Below are 23,991 nucleotides of genomic sequence, written 5' to 3'. Positions count from 1 at the left end.
GTGCGACGGTGCCTGGATCCGAAGGCGTTTTCTCCCTTGATCTGTACCCCGCAATCGATAACATTATGCATGTTACGCGGTTACGCGGAAAGTTAATTAGTGCTAATTTTGGTCTCACGTTATGGTTTAGCCCTTGCTCCATGGCATGAGGTTAAATCGTCCAAACATCATTGCGCAATTACCGGATTTTCGACCGAAATAAACGTTGCCCCGTCTGACGACACTGTTGGTTGTCTTAGGTAGTGGCTGGAGGGTACTTCCTCATACGAAAAATGCGGCATCATCACACACCGGAATGCGCATGCCTAGGACGAACCGCCAAGAGCTTGAATGGCGGCTGTGAACTCGTGTTCGCCAGAACACAAAGTTTGGTGGCTTCGGAAGGCGTCGTCTGGTCTCCTGAGGCCACTCTGCGACTCTGGCATGTCTTATAGGCTTCCTTGGCGATGAGTGTAAGATGATTACGGTGGTAGGTGAGACCAAGTATGCTTTCAGGGCGTCCAACGTGCTTTCCGAATATATATCCGGTCCGATCTCTACCTACTGAACATTCGACCTCGAAGGCATCTCCCAGTACCACCTCAATTTTATTGCTTAGTGGTCTTCTTGTTTTTGACAATGAAGCTTCTCTTCGTTCTTCTTCCGCTTCTCGGCAGCGCCCTTGGGCGTGCGTTGGAGTCGCCGTCAGACAGCTGCGTAGCAACATGCCCACCGCCTAACTGCCCCAGCGACAATGCATTGGTATGCAATCTCTTGTTAAACTAGACGACGCCAATCATTAACAAAGATTGTTACAGGAAGCATGCGCGTGCCTGAATCAGCGAGAGTACGATTGTCAAGCCAAATGCCCCGAATACGAGCCCCGTATTCTCGTAAGCTACGATCTCATCTAAGGATATCACGATGCTCATCACAAATTCAGCACTGCCCTAGGTTGCCACGGCCGACATCCACGACCGTCATCGCGCCAGAGCCCACACACACCGAATGTGTGTGCGAGGAAGTCTTCTGCATCCTGTCATTCCCCGAAGGTTGCTACTGTCAAAACGATGCGAAGAAGGCTTGCTTTGAGAAGTGCGGCGGCGAGAAGCCAACATATCAGGACTGCACTATTCCAATCGACGCCGTCAAAGCTCGCGCCCCAGAGCCAGAGCCCGTTCCAGAAGCTGTACCTGCGCCAGTACCAGCACCCCAGGATGAAACTTGTGTATGCGAGGAAGTCTTCTGCATCCTTTCTTGGCCTCAGGGTTGCTACTGCCGCAACGACGCCAAAAAGGCGTGCTTCGAGAAGTGCGGTGGCGAAGAGCCGACCTACGACGACTGCACTGTGGATATCGTAAACCCCCAGCCCGCACCAACGTCAACGCCAGTGCCATTGCCAGAGCCTATATGTGTTTGCGAGGACGTGGTGTGCATTCAATCCATACCCGAAAGTTGTCTTTGCCGCAATGCCGCGGACAAAGCCTGCTTCGAGAAGTGTGGCGGTGAAGAACCGACTTACCAGGACTGCAGTATTGATGTCGCACCCCGTGCTCCAGAGCCCGTACCAGAACCAAAGCCTGAGCCTGAGGCCGAGGCTTGCACCTGTTCAGCCATCTTTTGCCCGCAGATCTGGCCCGAGTCTTGTTGGTGTGCCTACGATGGAGCGGTAGCATGTGCTGAGAAATGTGGAAATCCCCTGCCTGTCGACACCTGCCCTCCTCGCCCCATTGAAGCTCGCAAAGCAGAACCAGAGCCGGTGCCAGAGCCCGTACCCGAGCCACAAGATGAGACTTGTGAATGTGAGCCCGTTGTCTGTATAGCACTGTGGCCCCAGTCCTGTTGGTGCTTCTACAACGCGGAAGTGGAGTGCGCCGCAAAGTGTGGCAAGCCCGCACCACCTCCGTCGACCTGCCCTCCCATTCCCGTCGAAGCTCGAGTTGCAGAACCAGAGCCAGTCCCTGCGCCTATTCCTCCTCCAGAGTGCGAATGCCCTCTGGTCAACTGCATCTCAACACAGCCTGAGCTTTGTGAATGCCTAAATGCTTCTGCACAAAGATGCTATGAGCTTTGTGGCGGGAAGAAACCCGTACCCCAGGTAAGAGCCAACTTTACTCCGCGAAACATTGATTGAAACTGACAATACATCAGGTCTGCCTTCCCGACCCCAGCACAACATTCTCAACCAGCATCATACCCCTCCCAACCCCGGTCAACCCTCGCCAAGCTACCCCCACCAACCAGATCTGTGGCGGCGGTCGCGGAAGTCCTCTTCAAGAGTGTCCTGCAGGTCAGACTTGCATCACTGATCCTTTCACGCCTGGCTCCTGTGGTCCTGCTTGTGATATGCTAGGTATCTGCGTCAGCGAGAAGCTGTGTGGTGGATTTGCGGGTTTTGAGTGTGACACTCCAGGTCAGATCTGTGTTGATGATCCGAGGGATGACTGTGATCCGTCGAATGGCGGATCAGACTGCGGAGGACTGTGTGCTTGGCCGCAATGATTTATCGAGACGAGTGATTGGTGAGAAGGGCTTACAAATGAAGAACGTGTGTGTATGAGTGTACACCTTTTTGCAGCTGTCATTCTTTAGAACATTCACTCATTACTGTTAGCGGCAAGTTTCGTTCCTTTACCAAAATTGCAATCGTTTGATCTCTCTAGACTTCTACGCCAGCTGATCACGAAAACACTCCCCAATCGAACCTCCGTCTTTCGTATGTCATGCATGAAGACTATCACCCATCTCACAGTCCAAAACTCCTATTCATCTTGTTCCCCGCCTTAACAAACATCGTCATCAACACCGCCACACCGGCACCCCAAGTACCACTCCTCAAATAACTCGTCTTGTTCGTCTTAATCTTCACATACAAGATACTGTACACGAGGCGTAGACCAATATAAGATGCCACCATCGTGTTCATCGTCGCTGTTTAGTTTCATCGTCAGCATCAGTCTTCCATTGTCCACGATCCCAGCATATGAACAAAAAGCATCATCAACCACCACCACACAGAACAAGAACTGAAGCACTCACCAACATCCAATCCCACCGCATTCCCCGCTAACACCGCACCGATGAAAAATGGCGCGTTTTCCATGCTATTCTGATGACAAGCTTCTGCGCGTTCGGCTTCGGCGTAGATGGCTTCTGGGGTGCATTTTCGGTAGTGTTCTAGTGTGGAGGTGCCGCGTGGGTTGGTGTTGTTGCGCTGACCGTTTGTGGCGGCTTTGAAGAGGCCTTGCTACAGGAGGATGTGGTGTTAGTGATGAGATGGGGAAGGTGGGGTTTTTTAGGATGAAAAATGGAGGGAAGGGGATAAGGGGACGTACAGAGTATGCGTGTGGGTAGAGGGCTATGACCCAGTATATAGGGATTGCGTGAAGGGAGTAGTTTGCTGGCATGGTGGGTTGTGTGAGGTGTGAGGTGTGAGAAGTCTCCGATTGCAGGATTGCTTTCAGGAAGATTTAGAGAACTGGTTGCCTTTCATGTGCGGAAAAGGTGAGGCTTATGTATTTCGAATTTCCCCAATGTTTAGTATGTTAGTAGTTTGTTGGGTAGTCTGGTACGCGCATGGACGCGATCAGTAATCATGGGAAAGCGCAGACATCAGTAGACTATCTCGCAAGACTAGCCACGATGAACGTCAGATCGTCGCGAAATTCGGATGGAAATTCGACCGTACAGTCGTTCTGTCGCAATGTAGTTCCATTACACGCAAATTAGTATGGAGATGTCGTTGCGAAATACGCGCTACCGTGCGCGCTCTAAATAACACCACATCTCTACCACTGATACATCCGCAAACAACACATAGACACCTCTTTATCTACACTACACCCACAAGTCCACCTACAGCTTAATCTTATCCGCCATCCCCTTCCCACCCATCCACTCAATATAACTCTCAATACTCTTCTGCATCGCATCTGTCGCCTTCTCGATCAGCCCCGTGATCGGCGTTAGACCCGCCTGCTCCTTCATGACATCGATGAAATCGTTGTTAAACGCATCATTGATATTGACTTTCGCAACACCACACTCAATACACTCTTTGAGCAGCTTCTCCTGGAACCACTCTTTACCCGCACCGTGCAGCACAAGCGCAACACGATCCCCGACTTTGCTGTGTACATTGCGTAGACGGGGGTAATCGAGTTGAGGCCCCTTAGGACCGTATTTTCCATGTACGTTTCCGAAGGCGGGGGCTAGCCAGTTGATGCCTGTTGCGACGAATTCTTCAGCTTGCTCGGGTGTGGTGAGGATGGCTTCTAGACCCATTTCACTCAGATCGCCCACACCATCTTCACCACCATCAATCCGTCCCGGTTCCGCTTCTGTGATAATCCCGCGCTCGTTGCAGTACTTAACCAATTCCGCCGTCTTTTCTAGATTATCATCAAAGTGACTCATATCAACCATGATGCCATCGAAGCCATTCTTAAAGTTCGCTGCTTTCTTAACGATTTCTGGGGTTTGAGCGTGGTCCATGTGCAGAGCGACGGGGACACTGGCGTTGTCGGCGGCTTCTCGGGCGGCGTGGAGGAGGATGCCGTCGGCGTAATTGATGGCCCAGGGGAAGAGTTGGATGATTAGCGGTGCGCGCTTTGCTTCTGCTGCGCGGACGGATGCGAGGATGCCTTCAACGTTGTAGCAGCATGTTGCGCAGATGGCGTATTTGTTTGCGGCCGCGTGGGCGACGAGCTTCACGGCTTTGTTTTGGGAGAGATCGGGTGCCATGATGATGGTTGTGTGGGTGCTTCCAAGTGTAGAATTGGTATGATGGAAACCAAGTTCAAAATAGAAGAGTAAAGGAAGAAAGACGTGATATGAGCGATGATGCAACTTCCCCTCGTCGTTCCGGTTGCAATTCCGGCATTCCGATGTCTTCTCTTATGGTGGGGCTGTCGGCAACTGCTGGATAGCCTCAGCGGCGGAAACACCGATACTCGGGTTATCTGCCGGCTAATTGCAGCACTTGCTGTTGAAGATTCGTACTTGCAGAATGCCTAGTCGGGCATTACTTGCCGCGGCCTTTGCCTTACCCCAGGTTCGCTCAACTGATGCTACTTCGGAATTTCCGCTTGTTCCTCAGCACGCTGATGACTATATTGTAGAAAGAGCCATTTAAGATGGTAGGATTGTAAGCACAATCTACGCATGTTTGCTTGAGTCGCGAGGTTCCATCATTATTGAACATCATGTCGGGAACACTTCGGATAGAACCACTCCTAGACGATCGTGTACGAAACCGCATGTCCACCGGACTTCACCTCGCTCACTATAACTTTCGCCCAGCTGGAAGCTACTGTTTCCATCCACACTGGTTGGAGCTACTGCCTATCCTCGTTCACACCACATCTTCCTCACGCAGACTGAAAGATGATAGAAAACTTGTTTGAAGTTTCACGTTTGATTTCCGTGATATTTGGGCTGCTAATGTACAATCGTAATCATGAGGAATTCATCCCAGGTCAAGTGACGGCCATGCACCCAAATGGCTTTCAACCATAGAACCTTCGACTCCAGCTTCAGCCCAGAACGGTCGCCGAAGCAAATGCAAAAAAGGCACTACTCAATTGAGTGCCTGGATAGGAAGATATGGCATTCGAAATGGTCAGGGAGCAATAATCTTCAGGTTCATACTCAGATAAACCGCCCAAGCCCGCGACTATAGCATATGCCTGGCTGTCTGAGCCAACGCCACCCATAATAAGATCCCATGGTATCAAGCCGCTTGTAACGCCCCAAACACCACACATGCTCATAAGGAAATATCCGAAGTTTTGATCATAACCGTACAAATGCCGCTGAAGTCGCCGAAGAAAGGAAGTAGGTGGTCTGTGTCTCTGAGTACCGCCAAGTGAACTGCAACCGTAGCGCGCTGTAATGAACTACACAGACACGATAGTATCTAATCTGATAAGTAGCATAAAAGCCAGTCAGAGGTCCGCGTGAAGTTCGGCGAGGTTCGACATCAATCCTATAGTACACTATCAGTAGAAGAGCAAAGCAGATAGAATAGTTCAGCGAATGACGCCCCAACTATCCATGCTGCTAAGACCTCCAGTGCGCTCCTTCTTCTTGAACGCATTCCAGAAGCGAAGCGTCTCATCACCAGCACCAGTGACGATGACTTGACCATCCGGGCTCATGGCCAAGTAGAGTACACGGTAGGTGTGGCCCGTCAACGAGACGACTTGTTGCATGCTTGGGTACTTCCAGACAATGATCTGGTTCTGGCTGTAACCGTGCGTAGATACGATCTCGTTGCTGTTCTTCGACCACGCTAGGTTGCAAACTTGGCTACCAGTATCAAGACTGTTGATGAGGTTTGCTGGTGCCGTAGGCGATAGAGGTACGTTGGCAGTGGTTGCAGCTGATGCGGCCGCCGATGCAGAAGCGAGTGCTGAAGCTGACGGGCCGCTGGAGCTGACGAGGGTATTCCAGAACTTGATAGTCCGGTCTGCTGTACCACCGCCGCTAGCGAGAAGACCACGCTGATGTGGGCTCCAGGCAATGGCCTTGACAGCGGCTTGATGCTCACTCCACTTGAAAGTAGGCTCTGCGTTGAGCTTGTCCCAGACCATGAGCTTGTTGTCGTTGCCCCCGGATGCAAGTTGTTGATCTTCCTGGTTCCACTTGAGGCCGCAGACTTCCTGCTTGTGGCCAACAAGCTTGCGCAGCCACTGCTCTGGCTGACGCACGTCTCGGTGGTAGATTGTACGGTCTCGCGATCCTGAGGTGAGGATGTGTTCGTTCCATGCAAGGGCGCCGACCCTAGCTGTGTGACCTGTCATGGTGCGAAGACGGCGCTGAGTCTGCGCATCCCAGATCTGTACCTGGCCTCGGTTGGTGCCAACCGCAATGTGAGATCCCTAATGGAGATTAATGCGTGCGTAATATGATGTAGATGGCAGAACTTACGCGCTGTATCCAGTTGACACTCGTAACTGAATCATCGGCAAGTTCACAGAGCTTGGTAACGCGACCACTACTCGAGTTCCACATATAAACACATGATCCAAGTCCTACTCCTAGGGTATTTTGGCTGCCCCAGTCCACGAGGTTGAGGTAGAAATCATCTGCAAGATCCGGTGCATCCAGAACCTTGTATGGTACCTTCGAGACGGCGCGGGCCTGCCGTTGTGGGCTAAGAAGCATGCGCTGACTGCTGTATTTGATTGGTGATAGGCTGTAGAGATCTGAACGAGAGTTGAGGTTGAGAATACCATGTCGACTTGATGGCGTCCTTGACGGCGTTGGCTGGCCCGAGTATGAGAACAGGTTCTTGTGCGGGGTTGATGGAGTTCCTGAAGGCGGCGGTAACGTCGCTGTGGTTCTGGCTGGAGGGGTGTGTGAGCGTCCTGCTCCTCGCATGTTGGCACTATCTGTTGGAGACAAATTCTGAGGAAAGGCTTGAGGCACGGAGCCCTCGAACATCTCTTGTCGGAGTACAGCGGAGTAAGTGCGGTTGGCTTCTTCGGCTATGGCGGGTTAGTGACTGTATAGCAGAGGAGTGGTAAGACTTACTCTTCTGAAAGTGTAGCTCGTGATGCGGAGTGCGCCTTGCTTTGGACGGAGTTGCTGGTGAGGCTTCATCATGGAGGAGGTTGAAGCTTGCTTGGAGGTCTTGGCCTGCGCGATTTGGGATGAATCTCGGGAGACGTCAGTACGGAGAATCCAGTGTGACTAGGCTATTGCAGTCTTACCTGTCGCCATATATGCGCGGGCGCTTTCGACTTGGGCTTGCTGTGGGTGTCCGCTCCCTAACTCGACCAGCCTGTTCGATATGGCCGAGGGCTTTCGTTAATGCCGCTGCATCTATAGGCTCTGAGCCCCGATCGAGTGGGTTGGAGGGGAAGATCTGGTTGCGCTTGTGCGAGGCGGTGGGCGGTGTCTTTGACTCGGGCGGCGATATCAGTGTCGGGGTTGCGACGCCCTCTTCGATCTGCGCATTCGCCGCAGCGGTCTCTCCTGGATCGCCTCGCGCCATCGAGATGGATGCGCCTGGTTATGGGTTTGTTGTTGTGTAGACCGGTGCACTCTACTGAGTGAAGTAATAGAGTCGTGGCGGGGTGAGGGTAATCGAAGATCGCAAGTGGAGGGTATATTGCAGCTGGCGGGACAATGGTCGCCTGAAACGAAGGTGAAGGCGGGAACAATGAGGTAAATGGCGCGGTGACGTGGAGTCGTGGTATTGTGATGATTGATAGCCCCTAAGTCGTTTGCCCTCCTCTTAACCAATGACAGGTCGTCGCGGCGCACAATAGTGCAGACAATAGGTATGCTTTTTTATTCAATCTTGTTGCGCATCGAATTACGGTAGACGTGGGTATTGTCGTCGTGGTGTTGGCGGTGGGCGCGCAACGGGCGGGGTGGGCGGCGGTGACCTTGTTGTGGTTGCGGGTCGGAGCTTGTATGCTAGACAGGCGCAGGGTGCTGGGGGAGCAACGAGAGACACGGCGGGCGCACGTAAGGAGAGACAATAGTAATGGGCTGGTGCTGGGCCAGCTGAGACTATGGGAGAGAGAAAGTGAAGTTGGTGTGAAGATGTCGTCTGAATACGGTAGCGAGCGAGGTGAGGGTGGCCGCTGCGATGCGCCAGGGCAAGAGCCGTCACGTCGTGGCTGCCATATCCGCATGTTTTGATGTTCGTACCTTCCACCTCGACGCGTTCCTTGGGATCCTCTCATCCAATCAGCATCGCGCATGACCGCCAAGTGGAGTCTAGCGCTAACCTCCGACGTGCCCTCAATCGCCTCTCAATCGATACCCCACACCGCCCGCAGCCAGCTTGTAGACGTCGTGTCCAATCCTTGATGCTGCCATCATCCAAGCTGCGCATTACACTACTGCACCTTGCACCGACAACACCCCTTGTTTTATCACATCCCAACTTTATACTATCGCGTGTACGAACCATGGCGACCAAACCCTCCCTCAAAGCTGCCGAGGACTTCCTTTCTTTTGTCAATGCCTCGCCCACACGTACGTCGCGTGCTAGCCGGTCGTTACCTGGATGAACACTGACTTTAGATAGCATTCCATGCTGTTAAATCAGCCAAGGAAAGGTTAGAGAAGGCGGGCTTCAAGCAGATCAAGGTACGCAACTATGCTGTCTAAGTGTCGACAGTGGGGTATCATGATACTATCCAGGGACTCGATAGTAGAGGCAAATAGTAACGACGACTAGGAGCGCGACTCATGGGCACCCACTCTGCACCCCGGAGGCAAATACTACCTCACCCGTAACACATCCTCCATCGTCGCATTCGCTATCGGCAACAAATGGAAGGCCGGCAACCCCATTGCCATGATCGGCGCCCACACCGACTCTCCCTGCCTGCGCATCAAGCCCGTATCTAAGCGACAAGGCGATGGCTTCATCCAAGTAGCCTGCGAGACGTATGGTGGTGGTCTATGGCACACCTGGTTTGACCGCGACCTCAGCATCGCAGGCCGCGCCATGGTCCGGACAAAGGATGGCAATATCGAGCAACGATTGGTCAAGGTCGAGCGACCTATTCTGCGGATACCTACTCTGGCCATCCATCTGGATCGCCAGGAGAACTTCCAGTTCAACAAGGAGACCCAGTTGTTTCCCATTGCGGGTCTCGTCGCTGCAGAGCTGAACCGTCAAGGCAAGGGCGAAGAGATCAAGGAGGAAAGCAACGACACGGAGAGTGAAGGCCCCCTCGCGGCGCCGACCGCGAGACACCACCCGTATATCATCGACATCATCGCTGAGGAGGCCGGCGCTGAACCGAGTGACATCGTAGACTTCGAGATGGTTCTGTACGATACGCAGAAGTCGGTGATTGGCGGTCTGAACAATGAGCTCATCTTCTCTCCACGACTGGACAATCTTATGATGACGTACTGCAGTGTCGAGGGTCTTCTCAAAAGTCTTTCCGACTCGTCGGCACTAGAGAAGGATTCGACTATCCGATTGATCGCATGCTTCGATCACGAGGAGATTGGCTCCCAAACAGCACAGGGAGCAGACTCCAACCTGCTACCTGCTGTTATCCGCCGTCTCTCAGTATTACCAGCCTCCGAGAGCAACTCCGATGCGTCGTACGACAAGGTTGAGGCAGACACCGCGACCGCCTACGAGCAGACGCTGGCCACATCCTTCTTGATCTCAGCCGATATGGCTCACTCCGTACACCCCAACTACCCTGCCAAGTACGAGGCCCAGCACAGGCCTGAGATGAACAAGGGTACTGTTATTAAGATCAACGCCAATGCCCGTTACGCCACCAACTCACCCGGCATCGTTCTGCTGCAAGAAGCAGCCCGCCGTGCAAAAGCTGCTTCTTACAACCCTAAGTCAGGAAAAGAGGGTGTCCCGCTCCAGCTCTTCGTTGTCCGTAACGACTCGTCGTGTGGAAGCACTATCGGCCCTATGCTGTCGGCGGCCATGGGTGCTCGTACTCTTGATCTGGGCAACCCTCAGCTCAGCATGCACAGCATTCGTGAGACTGGTGGTGCGCATGATGTTGAGCACGCTGTGAATCTATTTGACAGCTTCTTCGAGAACTTCGAGGAGCTTGAGAAGAAAATCATCGTGGACTGACTCGATCGATCGAAGTTATAATGAACATAGTATCGCAATGCATTTGAACGTAAATTGATGCATGTATCATGAATAGACAAGTTGCAGAATCAAACACTGAACGAATGAATGAGAGGTTGTGGAATGAGTACCTTGTGAACTTCGGAATCCATCGGTACCGTTCCGCTGGATTTCAGGGTCCACGCCAAGCACCCCACCAGTGTCATCTTTCGTCCGTGTTTACTCATGCGCGAACCATAATCGAGACGATCAACATCATGGCGAAACCTCAATTTCTGTCTGGCGACAAAAGCGCCATAGACGAGTTCCTGGACAGATTCGATGTATGCGCCTAAATTCTGTGGTTGCCACTCTTTCGCTGACGAGATGCACAGGTCTTCCTCTTCGACTGCGATGGTATGCGCCAACCTTGTTCCTACAGTCATATCTTTTGCTCGCAATCACTATAGCACCCGTGACCATCTACTGATCGTGACGAAGGATAGGCGTCCTCTGGTCCGGCGATCACCTATACGAGAAGGTCCCAGAGACTCTCGAAATGCTGAGGAGTAAAGGTAAGACACTCACCTGGTACGCAACATTATTACGTCGAACTAATTGACCCCAGGCAAACAACTCGTCTTTGTCACGAACAACAGCACCAAGTCGCGCGCAGACTACAAGAAGAAGTTCGAAAAACTTGGTATCCCCGCCCAGGTGGTATGTAAGCAACGAGGCCAACGTATGGACAATGGCTGACATGACATCAGGAAGAAGTCTTCGGATCATCTTACAGCGCTGCCGTATACATTGCTCGCATCCTCAAGCTTCCCGCGCCGAAGAACAAGGTGTTCGTGCTAGGAGAGTCCGGCGTAGAACAGGAGCTCGACGCTGAAGGTGTCCCATACATTGGTGGTACAGACCCTGCATACCGGCGCGAATTCCGGCAGCCAGAGGACTTCGAGGCTATTGCAAACGGCAGTCTGCTCGATCCAGATGTTGGCGTCGTGCTGAGTGGTCTGGACTTCCACTCCAACTACTTGAAGACGGCAATCGCGTTCCAGTACCTACAGCGTGGCGCAGTATATCTCGCGACAAATATTGATAGCACGCTGCCGAATGCGCATTCCCTGTTCCCCGGTGCTGGCGCATCAGGTGCTGCGCTTGAGCGAGCGATCGGTAGGGCGCCATTGTCGCTGGGCAAGCCGAGTCAGGCCATGATGGACGCGATAGAAGGCAAGTTCAAGTTCGACCGCAGCAGAACATGCATGGTGGGCGATAGATTGAACACAGATATCCAATTCGGTATCGATGGAAAGCTGGGCGGAACTCTGGCTGTGCTCACTGGCGTCAGCAAGAAAGAGGATTTTCTGGCTGAGGGTGCGACGACTGTTCCGATGGCTTATGTGAACGCGCTGGGTGACCTCATGGGCTGAGCAATAATGTGGTTCGCGCAAGGCTGTACCTAGAGACAGGGTTGCAAGGCCATAGATAGGGTTTGGTATAGAATACAGGGAAACGATGCTAAGACTCGCGTGCCTCTGAACCGCTGGGTCTGGGATTATGGCAAGCGGTGATGACCCAATCAGACACGCGGACAGCGCGTGCGCTATATGTGGCTAGCGTGCTTCACGCGTGCACGCGAACGCGCCTGCCACTTTAACACCATCATCAAGCGTGGAGACGTGCAAGCCGCCAAACAACGCAAGAAGACCCCAACACCATGATCCGCCACGATTACTCCCGAGTCGACCCCAAGAGACGCGCGCAGATTGATCCCAAGAAGCGACAGTTTGCGAAAGCAGAATTTCAGCAGCAGAACTATGAACACCGGCTCAACTTCTACACGCTGCCACCCACCGCAGAGATTACATTGGAAGAGTTCGAGACATGGGCAATCAACAGGCTGAAGGGTATGCACCTCCCATGACGACTGTCTGATTGTGCTAACGGCGTGCGATGCAGTCCTCTCCGAACTCGAAGCATGCAGTTTCCGCAACAAAGGCCCCGAAGAGACGGCCGAATACATGAAGAGCATACTGGAAAAGTACTTACCACTGCGATCGGATTCGTCACGAAGCCAGAAACTACAAGAAGAGCGGAGGAGAGACCACTATTCACACTTCATCCTGCGCCTTGCGTTTTCGTCAACAGAGGATCTGCGACGGCGGTTTTCGAGGCTGGAGACAATGCTGTTTACGCTGCGGTTCAAAGACGATGATTTGCGAGAGCGGCAACAATTCGTCAACAGTCTCAATCTGGATTGGACAGAGGTCAAGGAAGATGAGAAGAGGGAGTTGAGGGACGAGTTGCATGCGGCGAGTGGTATTAAGAAGACTGAGGATCAGGAGTGGTTCAAGGTTGATTGGGAGAGGGTCCCTGAACTGGTCGCGCAACGGAAGGTACTGTTGAAAAGGGGAATGGCTTATGTTCCGCAACGGGAGCAGATGAGTCTGGTAGTCGCCGAGTTCACGAAGAAGCTTGACGAGGCACTAGAGGTATGGACTCCCCTACACACATGCCTGAAGGTATCGCTAACAAACTCACAGCTAACGGCACGCGCCCTCCCCCGCCTCGACGAAGACGACCGCCTCGCTCCCATCCTCGCCCACCTCTCCCAATCCTTCACAACCCCCGACGCCGCCTACTCCGCCTCCGACGCCAACATCGACGGTCTCTCTACCATCACCGCAAACAGCATTGACACACTATCCCAACACTTCCCTCTCTGTATGCGCAACCTCCACAACAGACTGCGTGACGACTCCCATCTCAAACACTACGGCCGTCTGCAATACACCCTCTTCCTCAAAGGCATCGGCCTCAGCCTCGACGAATGTCTAGTCTTCTGGCGCCGCAGCTTCAAACTCATCACCGACGAGAAGTTCCAGAAAGAATACAAATACAACATCCGCCACGCGTACGGCGACGTAGGCGGCGACGCAAACCGTCGCGGCCGCGGCTACACTCCGTATTCCTGCCAGAAGATCCTCACCGAGCCCCTACCCGGGCCTGGACAATCCCACGGCTGCCCTTACCGCACTTTCACACCTGAAAATCTGCTTACCATGTTGCAACGTGTGGGTGTCAATGATAGGGATGTGCTCAAGACGGTTAAAGAGGATGTGGGTAAGCAGCGGTATCATGTTGCGTGTAATCGCGTGTTTGAGTGGAGTCACAAGAAGGAGATTAAGAAGGTTAAGGACGAGGGGAGCTGGAGTAGTAATGATTTGGATACGATTGTGCATCCGAATACGTATTTTAAGAGGAGTTGGTTGTTGAGGCATTTGGGGGAGGGGAATGCGGGGATGGTTGGGGGCGGGGAGAAGATGGAGGAGTAGGAGGTTATGCTCTTTGTAGTATTTGTACTTCAATCAATACCAGTTCATGTACTTTCCGCGGCTTCTCGTCTTGGTGGTCTCAATTAGACAGTAGTAGCCTCAAGCGCCATGGCATCTGTGCGTTTTTCGGCTACCCGGCTCCTTCGACACGCGCGAGTTTCTGCCTAGGCAACCTTTGAATTCTTGTGTTCAGCTCGTCTTGCGGTGATCCGACTGCAGCCACGTTAATGGTACTTCGGATACAACCTCTGACTTTCTCTTCTGCCATCACTTCCAGCATGAGTTGGGACGTGGCAAAGTCCATCGAGCTGCACAATCGCATTGTCGCCCATGCATGCTCGCACCTTCCACCCGAACACCAACCCATCATCCAGCGCAACTGGTTCTCCACACACTCACTAGATCCAGCTTCCCCGGGCTTCGAATTTGATCTTGACGATGAACTCACAGAATTCCTGTCTGGGATCGATCTAGTCGTACCCAACGAAGCCAGTAATCATTTAGCTTTCAACCCAGTCCTCGTTGGCATCGTGAACCCTCACGGTCCTCACGGTTTGAGAAACCAGTCCTGGGAGTGGTCTGACGACCACGCTGATCTCATCGTGCTGTACCAGAACACGGGGTATGATCCAGCTGGGTTAGTTTACAATCTAGCAACGCAGCAGGTTGCCTACTTGGAAGACGCATTTACCTCACCCTATACACCCGATGAGATGAAGCTTCCGTGGGCTGATCTTGATGAAGTTCTACAACTCTATTGGGACTGCGTCGAATCTGGGAAGTTTGTTATAGATGCGCAAAACCCCGGGTTTGGCGAACCTGATAATCTTGCGACGCAGGGGTGGAGAGTTGAGCAATGTACAGAGAAAGAGATGGATCAGGTGCTGGATGTGTGGGGTAAATTAGTTGATGTGATCACGAAGAGGCTGCCTGCATCCGACATGCGTGGGGAAATGAACCAAGACGAAGACCAGAGAGAAGACGAAGGACCCCAGCGCAAGAAGAGGAAGAAGCACGAAGAATATTTGATCTCTACTGAGGTCTTGAACAAGTACCCGGCGATCCCACCGTTCGTGCGCACCTTCCTCTCAAGAGCTAAAAAGCCTCCCTTCAAATCTATCGCACCGCAGCTCGACGTGCCTGATGAGGACTTCATCCATCGCGTAGGAGCAGAGATTCAAAAGAGATACCACGACGCTACTCTCGAAGAGCCGCAACACGAGATATCCGAGCGTCATCTGTTTCTGCTTTTCCCATGGCGCACGCCGGGCATACAACTCATTTCCGAACGCGACCAGCAGAATTGGAAGCCCAAACATCGATCTGGTGTACTGGACAATCGCGGAGGTCTGTACATTTATTCTGATGACTTCTACTCACATTGCGGCACATTACTGCTTCCATTTCCTCTGGGGGGTAACGGTCATGTTCTGCGAGGTGATGACACCAAAGTAAAAGTAACTGAGCCGGGTCAAGATGTGCTGTATCATCGGGGCTTGGGCAATCCCTTCCTACCTGGCTGGGGAATGCCGTTGATTCCTTTACTGGTCAACTGGTGGGAGCAGGTCGAAAATGACGCCTGGGGTGTTGATGAGAATGGAGTTGCTGGGGGAGATGAGCTCTGGAAGAAGGCGGATACCGAAGAAGACGCGGAGGACTTCAAGATTCAGTGGTGATGCTTTCGAAAAGCACGACTTGAATTGCTGTTGCGCATCGTCTGCGCGACGATGGGAACGCTCGCTTGCGTGGAAGTTTACTGACACAAGCATGATTGCTGGGGCCAATACGGGACAGCGCATTACCACGCGATGCGAGTTGGTCGACAGCAGACTCATAACTTTTCGACTCATTAGAGGACGGAATGCCTAGCACTAGATGCGCAAGACACTACGAGTAGCCAAGATTGAGCGACAGTACTTCACCCACCTTCATTGGAGACAATACCCATGGATCTACACTCAACCAAGGATCTATCGTTACGGGGGATGGCTCACACATCGGCAACGTCAATCATTTCCACACCGCAGCTCAGGGATAAGCTACCCAAAAATCATGCATGAAAGATCTCTTGGCTGCTTGAGGGGACGATCCAGACGACCATCGCCAGATGCTCGAAGACCGCAAAGGACCGAAAACACTGGGCACCTGTGAGTGGGTTCCAGAAACTGCTGCATACCAGAGCTGGCTTGCCAAGTCGCCCAGTCTTCTATGGATCTTTGGAGATGCTGGTAAGGGCAAAACCATGCTTGCCCTCCATCTCGCCACCACACTTAAGGGCGACTCTTCAGCTACACATTTCGTACATTCCTTCTGCAGTTGAGACCACGGAAGGAACAGTGGTGCTTCTATTCTCCGCAGCCTTATATATCAACTGCTCTCTCAACGTCCATTGCTGTTCGAGCATGTCTTGGATGACTACGACAAGCACGGTACTAGGCTTTTCGATGACAGAAAGTTTCAAGCTCTCTGGACCATCTTCGCTCGGATGTTGCACGACCAAAACATCGCACCCATCACATGTATTCTCGACGGCTTAGACGAATGCGACGAAGAGGGTCTCGAAGACTTCTGGGTGAAGATCAAGAGCCTGTACGAACCGGCTTCTGAACAGGACTTCCGGAACTACACTCACTCTTTGAGGCTGCTTGTTGTCAGCCGCAACCACCCATACTCTATCGAGCAAGCAGTGGATACATTCCCCCGATTGCGTCTTGAACCCGACAACGAGCCACATGTCGGATCTAATATCTCCAAATTCGTCGAAGACCGTATATCCAGTTTGCGGTGCCCAACCGAAGCGCGCGAGTATATCAAGAAACAGCTGTGCGATCGATCGGAAGGAACCTACCTATGGGTCAGCTTCGCCATCAACGCTTTAAAGCAGGTGCGGGTTGTCGACATGGAACGTACTGTTGAATCTTTCCCTCGTGGGCTCGATGCCATGTACCGTCGCATATTACTGGCAATCTCCGAACATGAAAGAGACAAAGTTATAGAAATCTTGCGGTGGATCACATTCCATCCGCTAAGCCTCGTCGAGCTGGCTACGGCAGTCAACACAATCTCTGCGAGGGGTCAAACCCTGGAAGAGGATATCACTGATGAGATCGCCTATGCTGGAGATCTATTGACAATAGCGACGCGGGTTGACAAGATCAATCATGATATTGTACGAACCAGCTTTCACTAGTATATTCATCTCTACTGGACTTCCCTCAAAATGTTCCGGAGTTTGATCCCGATTTGAGAATCTTTCGCCTCCAGGCAGCCGCCACTCGTGACCGATTGATTCGTCGCCTCTTCCACTACAAGTATCAGTTCTTCCAAAGCTTTGACTCCGTCCCGAATGACGATGCTGGTTCCAAGGATCTCAGTGACTATTAAGTAACGAGTATCCAATACCCGCTGTTGGAAATTGGCCATACACAACGGCCTGGAACACATGTTTTATAGTGGAAACATGCATCGCCTCAACGGTTACCATCCGATACTTGACCCATCCGACCCGTATCATACTCCATGGTTGCAACTACAGTGTCTTACAATGTGCAAGCATCGACCGGAGAAAGGAGTCAAGCTGGCACATATCGCTGCCTTATACGTTCTGTTTGCATTTCTCAAGTACGCTCACCACCAATGTCACGTTGAGCTGGATGCCAGAGACGGTAATAATCGAACACTACTCTTTTACGCTACGGCTAGATGCCATGTGCATGTCATTGAATGGTTATTGCTTCAAGATGCCGATCCGAACGCTCGAGATTTGACCGGACAGACAGCTTTGCACATCGCTGCTTACCAGAGCCGAGCTGACATTGTCAAGATGCTCATTTTTTTATGAATCAGGAACCAGTTTCCTGTCTTCTACTCGAAACACGAAAAGTATGCTACACGAATTGGATTGTCACTTCGGTGACTTGAATCAAGATGAAGAGGAAATCGATAAAGCCTTGGCGAAATGGATTGAAACCTCTGTCCATATTGCTGCTACTATTGGCGAGCCTAAAATCCTGAGAACACTGCTCGAACGTTTTCTCCGAGAGGGGGGTTCCATCAATGAGACCAACGAGAATGGTCATACCCTTCTCCATGAACCGGCGACCTTCCACAGAGGTTTTCCGCGATCTTGTTAGGACATCTTGAGCGACTTATCAGGGCCCTCACATATTCCCACCCACATACTGGATGATAATGAAGAGTCTTCTCTGCACATCGCTAACACGAAAATGCTGTTCAGAAACTGGCGCCATGTTTGACGATGACTTCGCTGAAGATTCAGAGTCCGGACAGCCTGTTTAGAACCCTGTTATTGGACTCCTAGAAACATTTGGAGCAGCCGTCGATATTACAACTACCACTGGGGTAACTCCGCTACATCTAGCTTGCAAAAAGGGGATTCTCAAGCTGGTCGATTATCTCCTCGCTCAAGGTGCCGATGCGCGCTTGTATGATCAGTCCGGTCAAGATGCACTGCACTGACTTTGTAGCCAATAGTAACGGGACCGTGAGATGAGGCCCGCCATTCTGGATCGACTAGTACAACGAATGACATTGGAAGATATCGACGCTAACAGAGCCGATAGTCAGACCGCTCGTGACCTCGCCGTCAAACCCGATGCTGATTATCGTGAGAGAGAAAGGCGTTATGAGAATGGCCTGACGCCAAACATTGAGATGCCCGCAGAGCCAGAGCCAGAGCCAGAGCTTTTTGCGAAACTCTTTCTTTCCTGGTGGATGAGTAGTGTGCGCCGTGTTGCATTTCTGGAACTTCACGATTACATCGATTCCATGATTACCTTGGTTAAGACCGAGGCGTCAGATGAAGAAGATGCCTAGATGCAGCAAGCAGCAAGCAAGCTACCTCACATGGAACATTGCCTGGACAAGAGACGCTTGCATCGGGAGTCTGAGGCGAAGGAATGATGGCAAATGGTCTAAACAGCCCATCATGACGGGGATTCACATAATATCTGCCGGAAATGGGGAATGCGCGATAGAATAAGATGTTGCTAGCTGCTGTTCAGATGTGGTTACATGTCTAAGTCATACACAGAAGGTGTCGATGGTGAACAGTCAACAACGGGTAGTATTGGCGAACGAGTCGTATTTCAATTGATCCAAATGCATGTCAGTGACTAGCTTCAGAGATCGCTTCTTATGATATGTGAAGAGGAACATATCCTACGCCAAGCGCTCTCTCCCATTAGCGTCTACTTCTTGAATATCTCGATGGGAAAAGCATCAGCAATCGCCTGATACCCGGCAACACTCGGATGCAATCCATCACCGCTATCGTACCTCTTATCCAACCTCTCCGCATCCGCCTTATCCGCAACCATACTCGCTATATCAACCGTAAAGTCATAGTTTCCACTCTCCAAAATCCACTTGTTCACCCTCTTCCTTGTCTTCTCCCTCTCAACACCCTCATACCCGTTGCCAGCAAAAGGCGCAATCGTACCGCCGATAGTCGTGTAACCAGCCGTCTTCGCATCAGCAGCAATCTGCTTAAACGCAGCGATGAGCCGGTCACCGACAGAGGTCTGCGCGGCAGCAGTGTTGGCATTACCGCCGATGTCGTTGACGCCTTCGAAGACCATGACCCATTTTACGCCGGGTTGCTCGATGGCGTCGCGCTTGTACCGAGTTAGGAGGGTTGGGCCGAGACCTCCGCTTAGAACTGAATTGCCGCCGGCGGCTTGGTTGCAGACGGCAATGTTGGTGTGGTTGGTGGATTGGAGACGGGCGAGTACGAGATCGGGCCAGCTGCGGTGGTATTAGACGGGAAGTGGTTTGCGGGGTTGAGTAGGGCTTACCGGTTGTTCTTGTTGTCGTCTGAACCTCTTCCGTCGGTGATGCTGTCACCGAGGATCATCAAAGAGCGCGTGGAGGTTGGTACGTAGGCTTGTACTGCGCTGACGAAGTACCTACACCGTTGTCAGATTTTCCGAGACCTTACAGTAGTTCCAGATCATGACTCACCAATGCACACTTGAAGTACCGGAGAAAGTCGTAGCATTGACCTTGTCGCCACTCACAAACCAACTCGTTGTCCTACTACCTGGGTGACCGGTGATGCTGCTTCCACTCTGCCCTTGCTGACTGTACAAGCTCACAGTGAGCATGCTTTGAGGCTTGACTTCGAAGGCAATCTCGTCGCTAGTAACGACCTGACCCTTGGGTACAGTGAAGCTAGACTTGCCACCAACGGTAATGGCTGCAAGAGGTGAAGCTTGCATGCCACTGACGCCCGCTGCGCCACCTGCAGGCAGACCTACAGAGCCTGCGGTAATGGGAAGGTCGGAACCGCCGAAAGTGTTGGAAATGGTGATCTTGATCTTCGGTGCACCAACAGACATATGGAGAGTTTGGCGGAGTGTCGCATCGCGCATCACGCTTCCGGAACTCTGTGATCATATTAGAATCCCCGGAGTTCAATCTTGGACAGTTCAGATCGCATACAAAAGGCGCTGGCGGCATGTTGCTCGCTTCCACCAACTGCGGCATGCTAGTCCAGGTGTTGATCCAATGCGATCCATCCTGTCTCTTCTCAATCGCATCAATCGCTCGGCCATTAACGGTGGGTGAAATTAAAGAAAGAGCCGCAAAGGCGACGGAAAGAAGTGATGTGTAGAACATCATGGCAAGAAACAAAGTTTCAGTCGACTGGGATAGTGTTGTCGCAATGCGGCTGACGACCAATATTTGACCACTTCATCTAGTATTTCGAATTAAGCATTTCGGCCACATTGCGTACTGCAATTAGTTCCCAATATCAGCAAAAGCGGATGCTCTATTAATGCGGCGGGCGCAAATGATGTGGGGAGTCAGTTGTTCAGCGGGCGGACGTTTGGAAGTAATTAATCCGGCAGGGGATATGGTGACCGTGCTATAACCAGTGCCTTTTGTCCTTGGGAGAATAGCCGGAGGGTTGTACGAAGTTGAGATTGTTCTGTGTAGCCCTTTTATGAACGACTGCCGAAGAAGATGTGGAATCGATCCTTGAGGGTGCTCCTTTATTTTTTTGAGAATCGGGTTCTAGAAGCTGAGTGCACAGCACTGCGGCGCTGTTGCGCGGACAAGGGACATGCCCAGAGAAGCCTGGTATCAAACACGATGGGAGTACAGGAGCGCTCCCATTCAGTGTTGATGACGATAGTTGCAAGACGAAATTGATCCTTTAATGTCAAGGTACGAGAGACGGCGGAGGAGCGACACGTTGATATTCATGTTGTGGAGGCTAGGTGACAGATGCCCGCCGAAGAGAATGTGTAGATATGACGCCATGACTCTGCCCTTCAAGACGCAGCCTACTCAAAATTCCTGTACAGCACCATCGAGAGCGATAATGATCTATGCGTGGCTATTAAGATAGGTTTGGAGGTACAAAGTGTTCGATGTTTGTAGAAGATCGGTGCACCTGACGCGGTGGAGCTCCTCTATGCACGGACCGCCGCGCTTCTATGCAGCTCCTCGCCTCGCGTCCTGTTTCATCTATCGCGCCATCAGACGGTACAGAGGCGCATCCAACCCTTCATACTACGGATCATCATAATCACACGTCTTGCCGGTTCGGTATTGATCGGATGACACGTCGCAAACGTCCGATGCCTGCCGCAGGGCAAGACCAGTCGAGATCAGGTTTGTGCATCTGGTTCCTGCATCACGACGCGTATGTACTCTCCATTTCATGGTTTTGCGACACCTGAATAAATGCATACTTATCGGATTCGTAGTATCTAGCTTGATCATCTACGGCACTTGAGTGTTCATTGCGATCTCGACGGCATCCATCGCGATCCTGTCGTGTTCATAAACACCAGAGCGACTCGTATCCCAGGATATTTTCTCTTTGTTGTATCGCTCTACGGCCTTTAAAAACTTACGGTGTAGCTCTCCCAATCGCGGGAACTGTGCATCGGTACCCTGGGACTGTTTCTTCTTCGCACAGCTGATGTTCATCAAGCGCGCCAGCTCCGCCCAGGCGAGTAGCTTGAGGAAAGCGTCCTCATTTGAAAAGAAGCGGCTTCGCATAGCAGGATTCCATCCCTGAAAGAGTTGGACGGCAGGACGTACTACTCCTCCAAACCAGTCGGGCTCTGCACGATTACCTTCCCATAGACGAAAGATCTCTTCGGCATGGACATTGACGTAGTCCTTGAGTAGTCGAAGTTGCGTGACAGCAACGCCCTCCTCGGTACTACATATTATACCCTTGCTTCGCTGTGGGAATTCGAGGGTGGCCTCCTCTCGTAATGGATTGACTTGCAACTCGAAGATCTGTTCGATGTCATTGCCGATGCGTTCGGTTAAACTTCGCTTGCACAAGTACACCTGGCATATTGGGCACCTGCCGACTTTCTCATCAAGCGTGCGCAGATTATCCATGAGACATCGATCATGCATGGAGCAACCGCAAGGAGGTTCTATGACAGGATTCTTCTCTGCGTCGTGGTAAGACTTGAAGCACAACTGGCAACTTCCAGTAGGCGTAGGGTCTTTCCAAGAATTTGGCACAGCATAACGCGAAAGGAAACCCTCCTGGTTAGGAAGTGAAGACATTGTGGTGTCGGAAGCCTGATGGAATCGTGAGCTTAGTCGGGCGGTCTCGTGTGCAGGATTAGACGTACTAGTGGGTGTCTCTGTATACCGAACGCTGAAGCGTTTGGCCTTGGCTTCCAACTCCGATATCGTATCTGAAGTTCGACCTTCAAGCTTCTTTAGTGTTGCAGTATGCCGTTGGCGTGCAGGCCTACCTGGAAGTTCGACAGGCGACCTACGAGCGGAAAGTTCAACCGGCGATCTACGTGCAGGAAGTTCTGCCACTGGTCTATGAGCCGCTGAAGCATTGAGACCGTAGGAGTTCGACCTTTCGCCGTTCACGTAGAAGGTCGACGGTAGTAGCTGTTCGCTGTCCTTCTCGTACACCCAGTCAAGTGGGTTGCTCTGGTACCACTCGTCATAGCCGAACGGCGACGATCCGCTGCTCTTGATAGTTCCATCACTGGATTGTCCGCTCACTACAGATGTGTTAGCGGATGTGGGAAGGTACACCTTGTTCGTGTACAGACCAGTCACATCCAGCATTTTTCCAGCCGTTGGAGCACTTGGATCTGGATGGCTTCCGGGAAACATACCCATCGTGGCCTGGGCGCCTGCATAGACCGAAGACGCATTGAACATTGAGTCTGCCCGCTGAGCGCGTCTATACGACACTGCCGGTGAGACTGCGCGCGTAGATGGGGGAGCCGAGCCCATGGGCGTGCTATCACGCGAAGAATTTTCGGGTCGAGATACTAAAATGGATGGACGAGCCTTCTGCCATACTTGAGGCGGCATATCTGGCTCCCGTGCTGGAGTCGAAGCGCGACGACGACGGCCTGGAATATTTGAAGCTATACGCTCAGCGGTATCGCGCATCACCGTCTCCAGCGAGGCTCGTGGCTTAGCCTTCCCCCCAGCATGTCCGGATGAGCTTGGTCGCGATCTGCGCGCGTAATTGATTTTCAAGTCTACACTGGCTGAGTATGCTGGGGGCGTGTCGCCATTCACGCCCTTCCACTGGTCTTTCGTAACAGTGTTTCTGTCCTTGTGCATACAGAAGAATTCCGCACACTGCTCTACGATCTCAGGATGGCGTGGCGCGCCATAGCTATGCTTCCTAGGCTGTAAACAGCGGCATACGAAGTCTTTGTCCTGGCTGGTATAGTGGAAATCTTCAACATACACGCCCTCCATCGCCCACTTAGCTTCTCGGCGTGCGCGGTACTCCCGGAAATCGGCAAAAGCGCAGGAATCAAGGCCGTGGCGGTTTAGATACAGCATTATGCTGGCGCTCAGATGCCTCGATTCGCATGCTACGGTGGACGTCCTCTCGGCATGTCGTCCCGGATCATGACAACGGCAGACGCGGGTGCGCTCCTCGCCAACGTAATGCAAGATGCGTTCCTCTGGCGATAAAGAGGATGATGGATGGGGGTGGAAATTGTCTGCACGGCGCACTTCGACCGATCTTGTGCGCTTGCGGCGTACGTAGACATAGTTACCCTTGTTGTGCGCGTAAGACTGCATCTTATTATGCGGGCAACAAGACTTCGTGGATGGGCA

At 52.1% G+C, this 23,991-nt stretch overlaps 11 protein-coding genes across 11 annotated transcripts; 6 read left to right on the top strand and 5 right to left on the bottom strand.

The window, feature by feature from the left end:
• Positions 1-590: 590 nt before the first annotated feature.
• Positions 591-2,603, top strand: BKA58DRAFT_95623 (uncharacterized protein). The gene is made up of 3 exons (XM_046176273.1): positions 591-741; positions 798-2,077; positions 2,131-2,603. Exons 2-3 carry the CDS (start codon positions 803-805, stop codon positions 2,479-2,481), a joined length of 1,626 nt encoding a protein of 541 aa, XP_046029260.1. The 5' UTR covers positions 591-741; positions 798-802; the 3' UTR covers positions 2,482-2,603.
• Positions 2,604-2,607: 4 nt separating this feature from the next.
• BKA58DRAFT_466114 (uncharacterized protein) lies at positions 2,608-3,627 on the bottom strand. Its single transcript, XM_046174993.1, has 3 exons — positions 3,315-3,627; positions 3,019-3,226; positions 2,608-2,910 (listed from the first exon to the last, which is right to left on the bottom strand). The coding sequence occupies exons 1-3, from the start codon at positions 3,384-3,386 to the stop codon at positions 2,726-2,728; spliced, it is 465 nt and encodes a 154-aa protein (XP_046029259.1). The 5' UTR covers positions 3,387-3,627; the 3' UTR covers positions 2,608-2,725.
• A 4-nt stretch (positions 3,628-3,631) lies between these two features.
• On the bottom strand, positions 3,632-4,884 carry BKA58DRAFT_377218 (ketose-bisphosphate aldolase). Its single transcript, XM_046169597.1, has one exon. The coding sequence runs from the start codon at positions 4,720-4,722 to the stop codon at positions 3,835-3,837; it is 888 nt and encodes a 295-aa protein (XP_046029258.1). The 5' UTR covers positions 4,723-4,884; the 3' UTR covers positions 3,632-3,834.
• Positions 4,885-5,879: 995 nt separating this feature from the next.
• Positions 5,880-8,089, bottom strand: BKA58DRAFT_95559 (WD40-repeat-containing domain protein). The gene is made up of 4 exons (XM_046176272.1): positions 7,695-8,089; positions 7,516-7,640; positions 6,910-7,469; positions 5,880-6,860 (listed from the first exon to the last, which is right to left on the bottom strand). Exons 1-4 carry the CDS (start codon positions 7,976-7,978, stop codon positions 6,009-6,011), a joined length of 1,821 nt encoding a protein of 606 aa, XP_046029257.1. The 5' UTR covers positions 7,979-8,089; the 3' UTR covers positions 5,880-6,008.
• A 654-nt stretch (positions 8,090-8,743) lies between these two features.
• Positions 8,744-10,787, top strand: BKA58DRAFT_377215 (aspartyl aminopeptidase). Its single transcript, XM_046169596.1, has 3 exons — positions 8,744-8,973; positions 9,026-9,087; positions 9,179-10,787. Exons 1-3 carry the CDS (start codon positions 8,805-8,807, stop codon positions 10,562-10,564), a joined length of 1,617 nt encoding a protein of 538 aa, XP_046029256.1. The 5' UTR covers positions 8,744-8,804; the 3' UTR covers positions 10,565-10,787.
• A 1-nt stretch (position 10,788) lies between these two features.
• On the top strand, positions 10,789-12,207 carry BKA58DRAFT_377210 (4-nitrophenylphosphatase). The gene is made up of 5 exons (XM_046169595.1): positions 10,789-10,887; positions 10,939-10,960; positions 11,050-11,118; positions 11,172-11,263; positions 11,314-12,207. Exons 1-5 carry the CDS (start codon positions 10,822-10,824, stop codon positions 11,977-11,979), a joined length of 915 nt encoding a protein of 304 aa, XP_046029255.1. The 5' UTR covers positions 10,789-10,821; the 3' UTR covers positions 11,980-12,207.
• Positions 12,208-12,212: 5 nt separating this feature from the next.
• Positions 12,213-13,884, top strand: BKA58DRAFT_466109 (DNA primase large subunit; the record flags this gene model as incomplete). The annotated part of the gene is made up of 3 exons (XM_046174992.1): positions 12,213-12,456; positions 12,509-13,041; positions 13,093-13,884. Exons 1-3 carry the CDS (start codon positions 12,267-12,269, stop codon positions 13,882-13,884), a joined length of 1,515 nt encoding a protein of 504 aa, XP_046029254.1. The 5' UTR covers positions 12,213-12,266.
• A 97-nt stretch (positions 13,885-13,981) lies between these two features.
• BKA58DRAFT_95477 (uncharacterized protein) lies at positions 13,982-15,660 on the top strand. Its single transcript, XM_046176270.1, has one exon. It carries the CDS (start codon positions 14,112-14,114, stop codon positions 15,558-15,560), a length of 1,449 nt encoding a protein of 482 aa, XP_046029253.1. The 5' UTR covers positions 13,982-14,111; the 3' UTR covers positions 15,561-15,660.
• A 542-nt stretch (positions 15,661-16,202) lies between these two features.
• Positions 16,203-17,200, top strand: BKA58DRAFT_95471 (uncharacterized protein). Its single transcript, XM_046176269.1, has one exon. It carries the CDS (start codon positions 16,370-16,372, stop codon positions 17,072-17,074), a length of 705 nt encoding a protein of 234 aa, XP_046029252.1. The 5' UTR covers positions 16,203-16,369; the 3' UTR covers positions 17,075-17,200.
• Positions 17,201-18,907: 1,707 nt separating this feature from the next.
• On the bottom strand, positions 18,908-20,598 carry BKA58DRAFT_95467 (lipolytic enzyme). The gene is made up of 4 exons (XM_046176268.1): positions 20,347-20,598; positions 19,867-20,291; positions 19,701-19,811; positions 18,908-19,650 (listed from the first exon to the last, which is right to left on the bottom strand). Exons 1-4 carry the CDS (start codon positions 20,524-20,526, stop codon positions 19,095-19,097), a joined length of 1,272 nt encoding a protein of 423 aa, XP_046029251.1. The 5' UTR covers positions 20,527-20,598; the 3' UTR covers positions 18,908-19,094.
• Positions 20,599-21,636: 1,038 nt separating this feature from the next.
• On the bottom strand, positions 21,637-23,955 carry BKA58DRAFT_308348 (uncharacterized protein; the record flags this gene model as incomplete). Its single annotated transcript, XM_046167198.1, has 2 exons — positions 21,637-22,795; positions 22,952-23,955. 2 exons carry the CDS (start codon positions 23,953-23,955, stop codon positions 21,637-21,639), a joined length of 2,163 nt encoding a protein of 720 aa, XP_046029250.1.
• Positions 23,956-23,991: the final 36 nt, after the last annotated feature.

The sequence above is a fragment of the Alternaria rosae genome (genome assembly GCF_020736505.1).
Source record: "Alternaria rosae strain MPI-PUGE-AT-0040 chromosome Unknown BKA58scaffold_2, whole genome shotgun sequence".
NCBI lineage: Eukaryota > Fungi > Ascomycota > Dothideomycetes > Pleosporales > Pleosporaceae > Alternaria > Alternaria rosae.
This window is presented reverse-complemented; position numbering and strand designations above follow the sequence as displayed.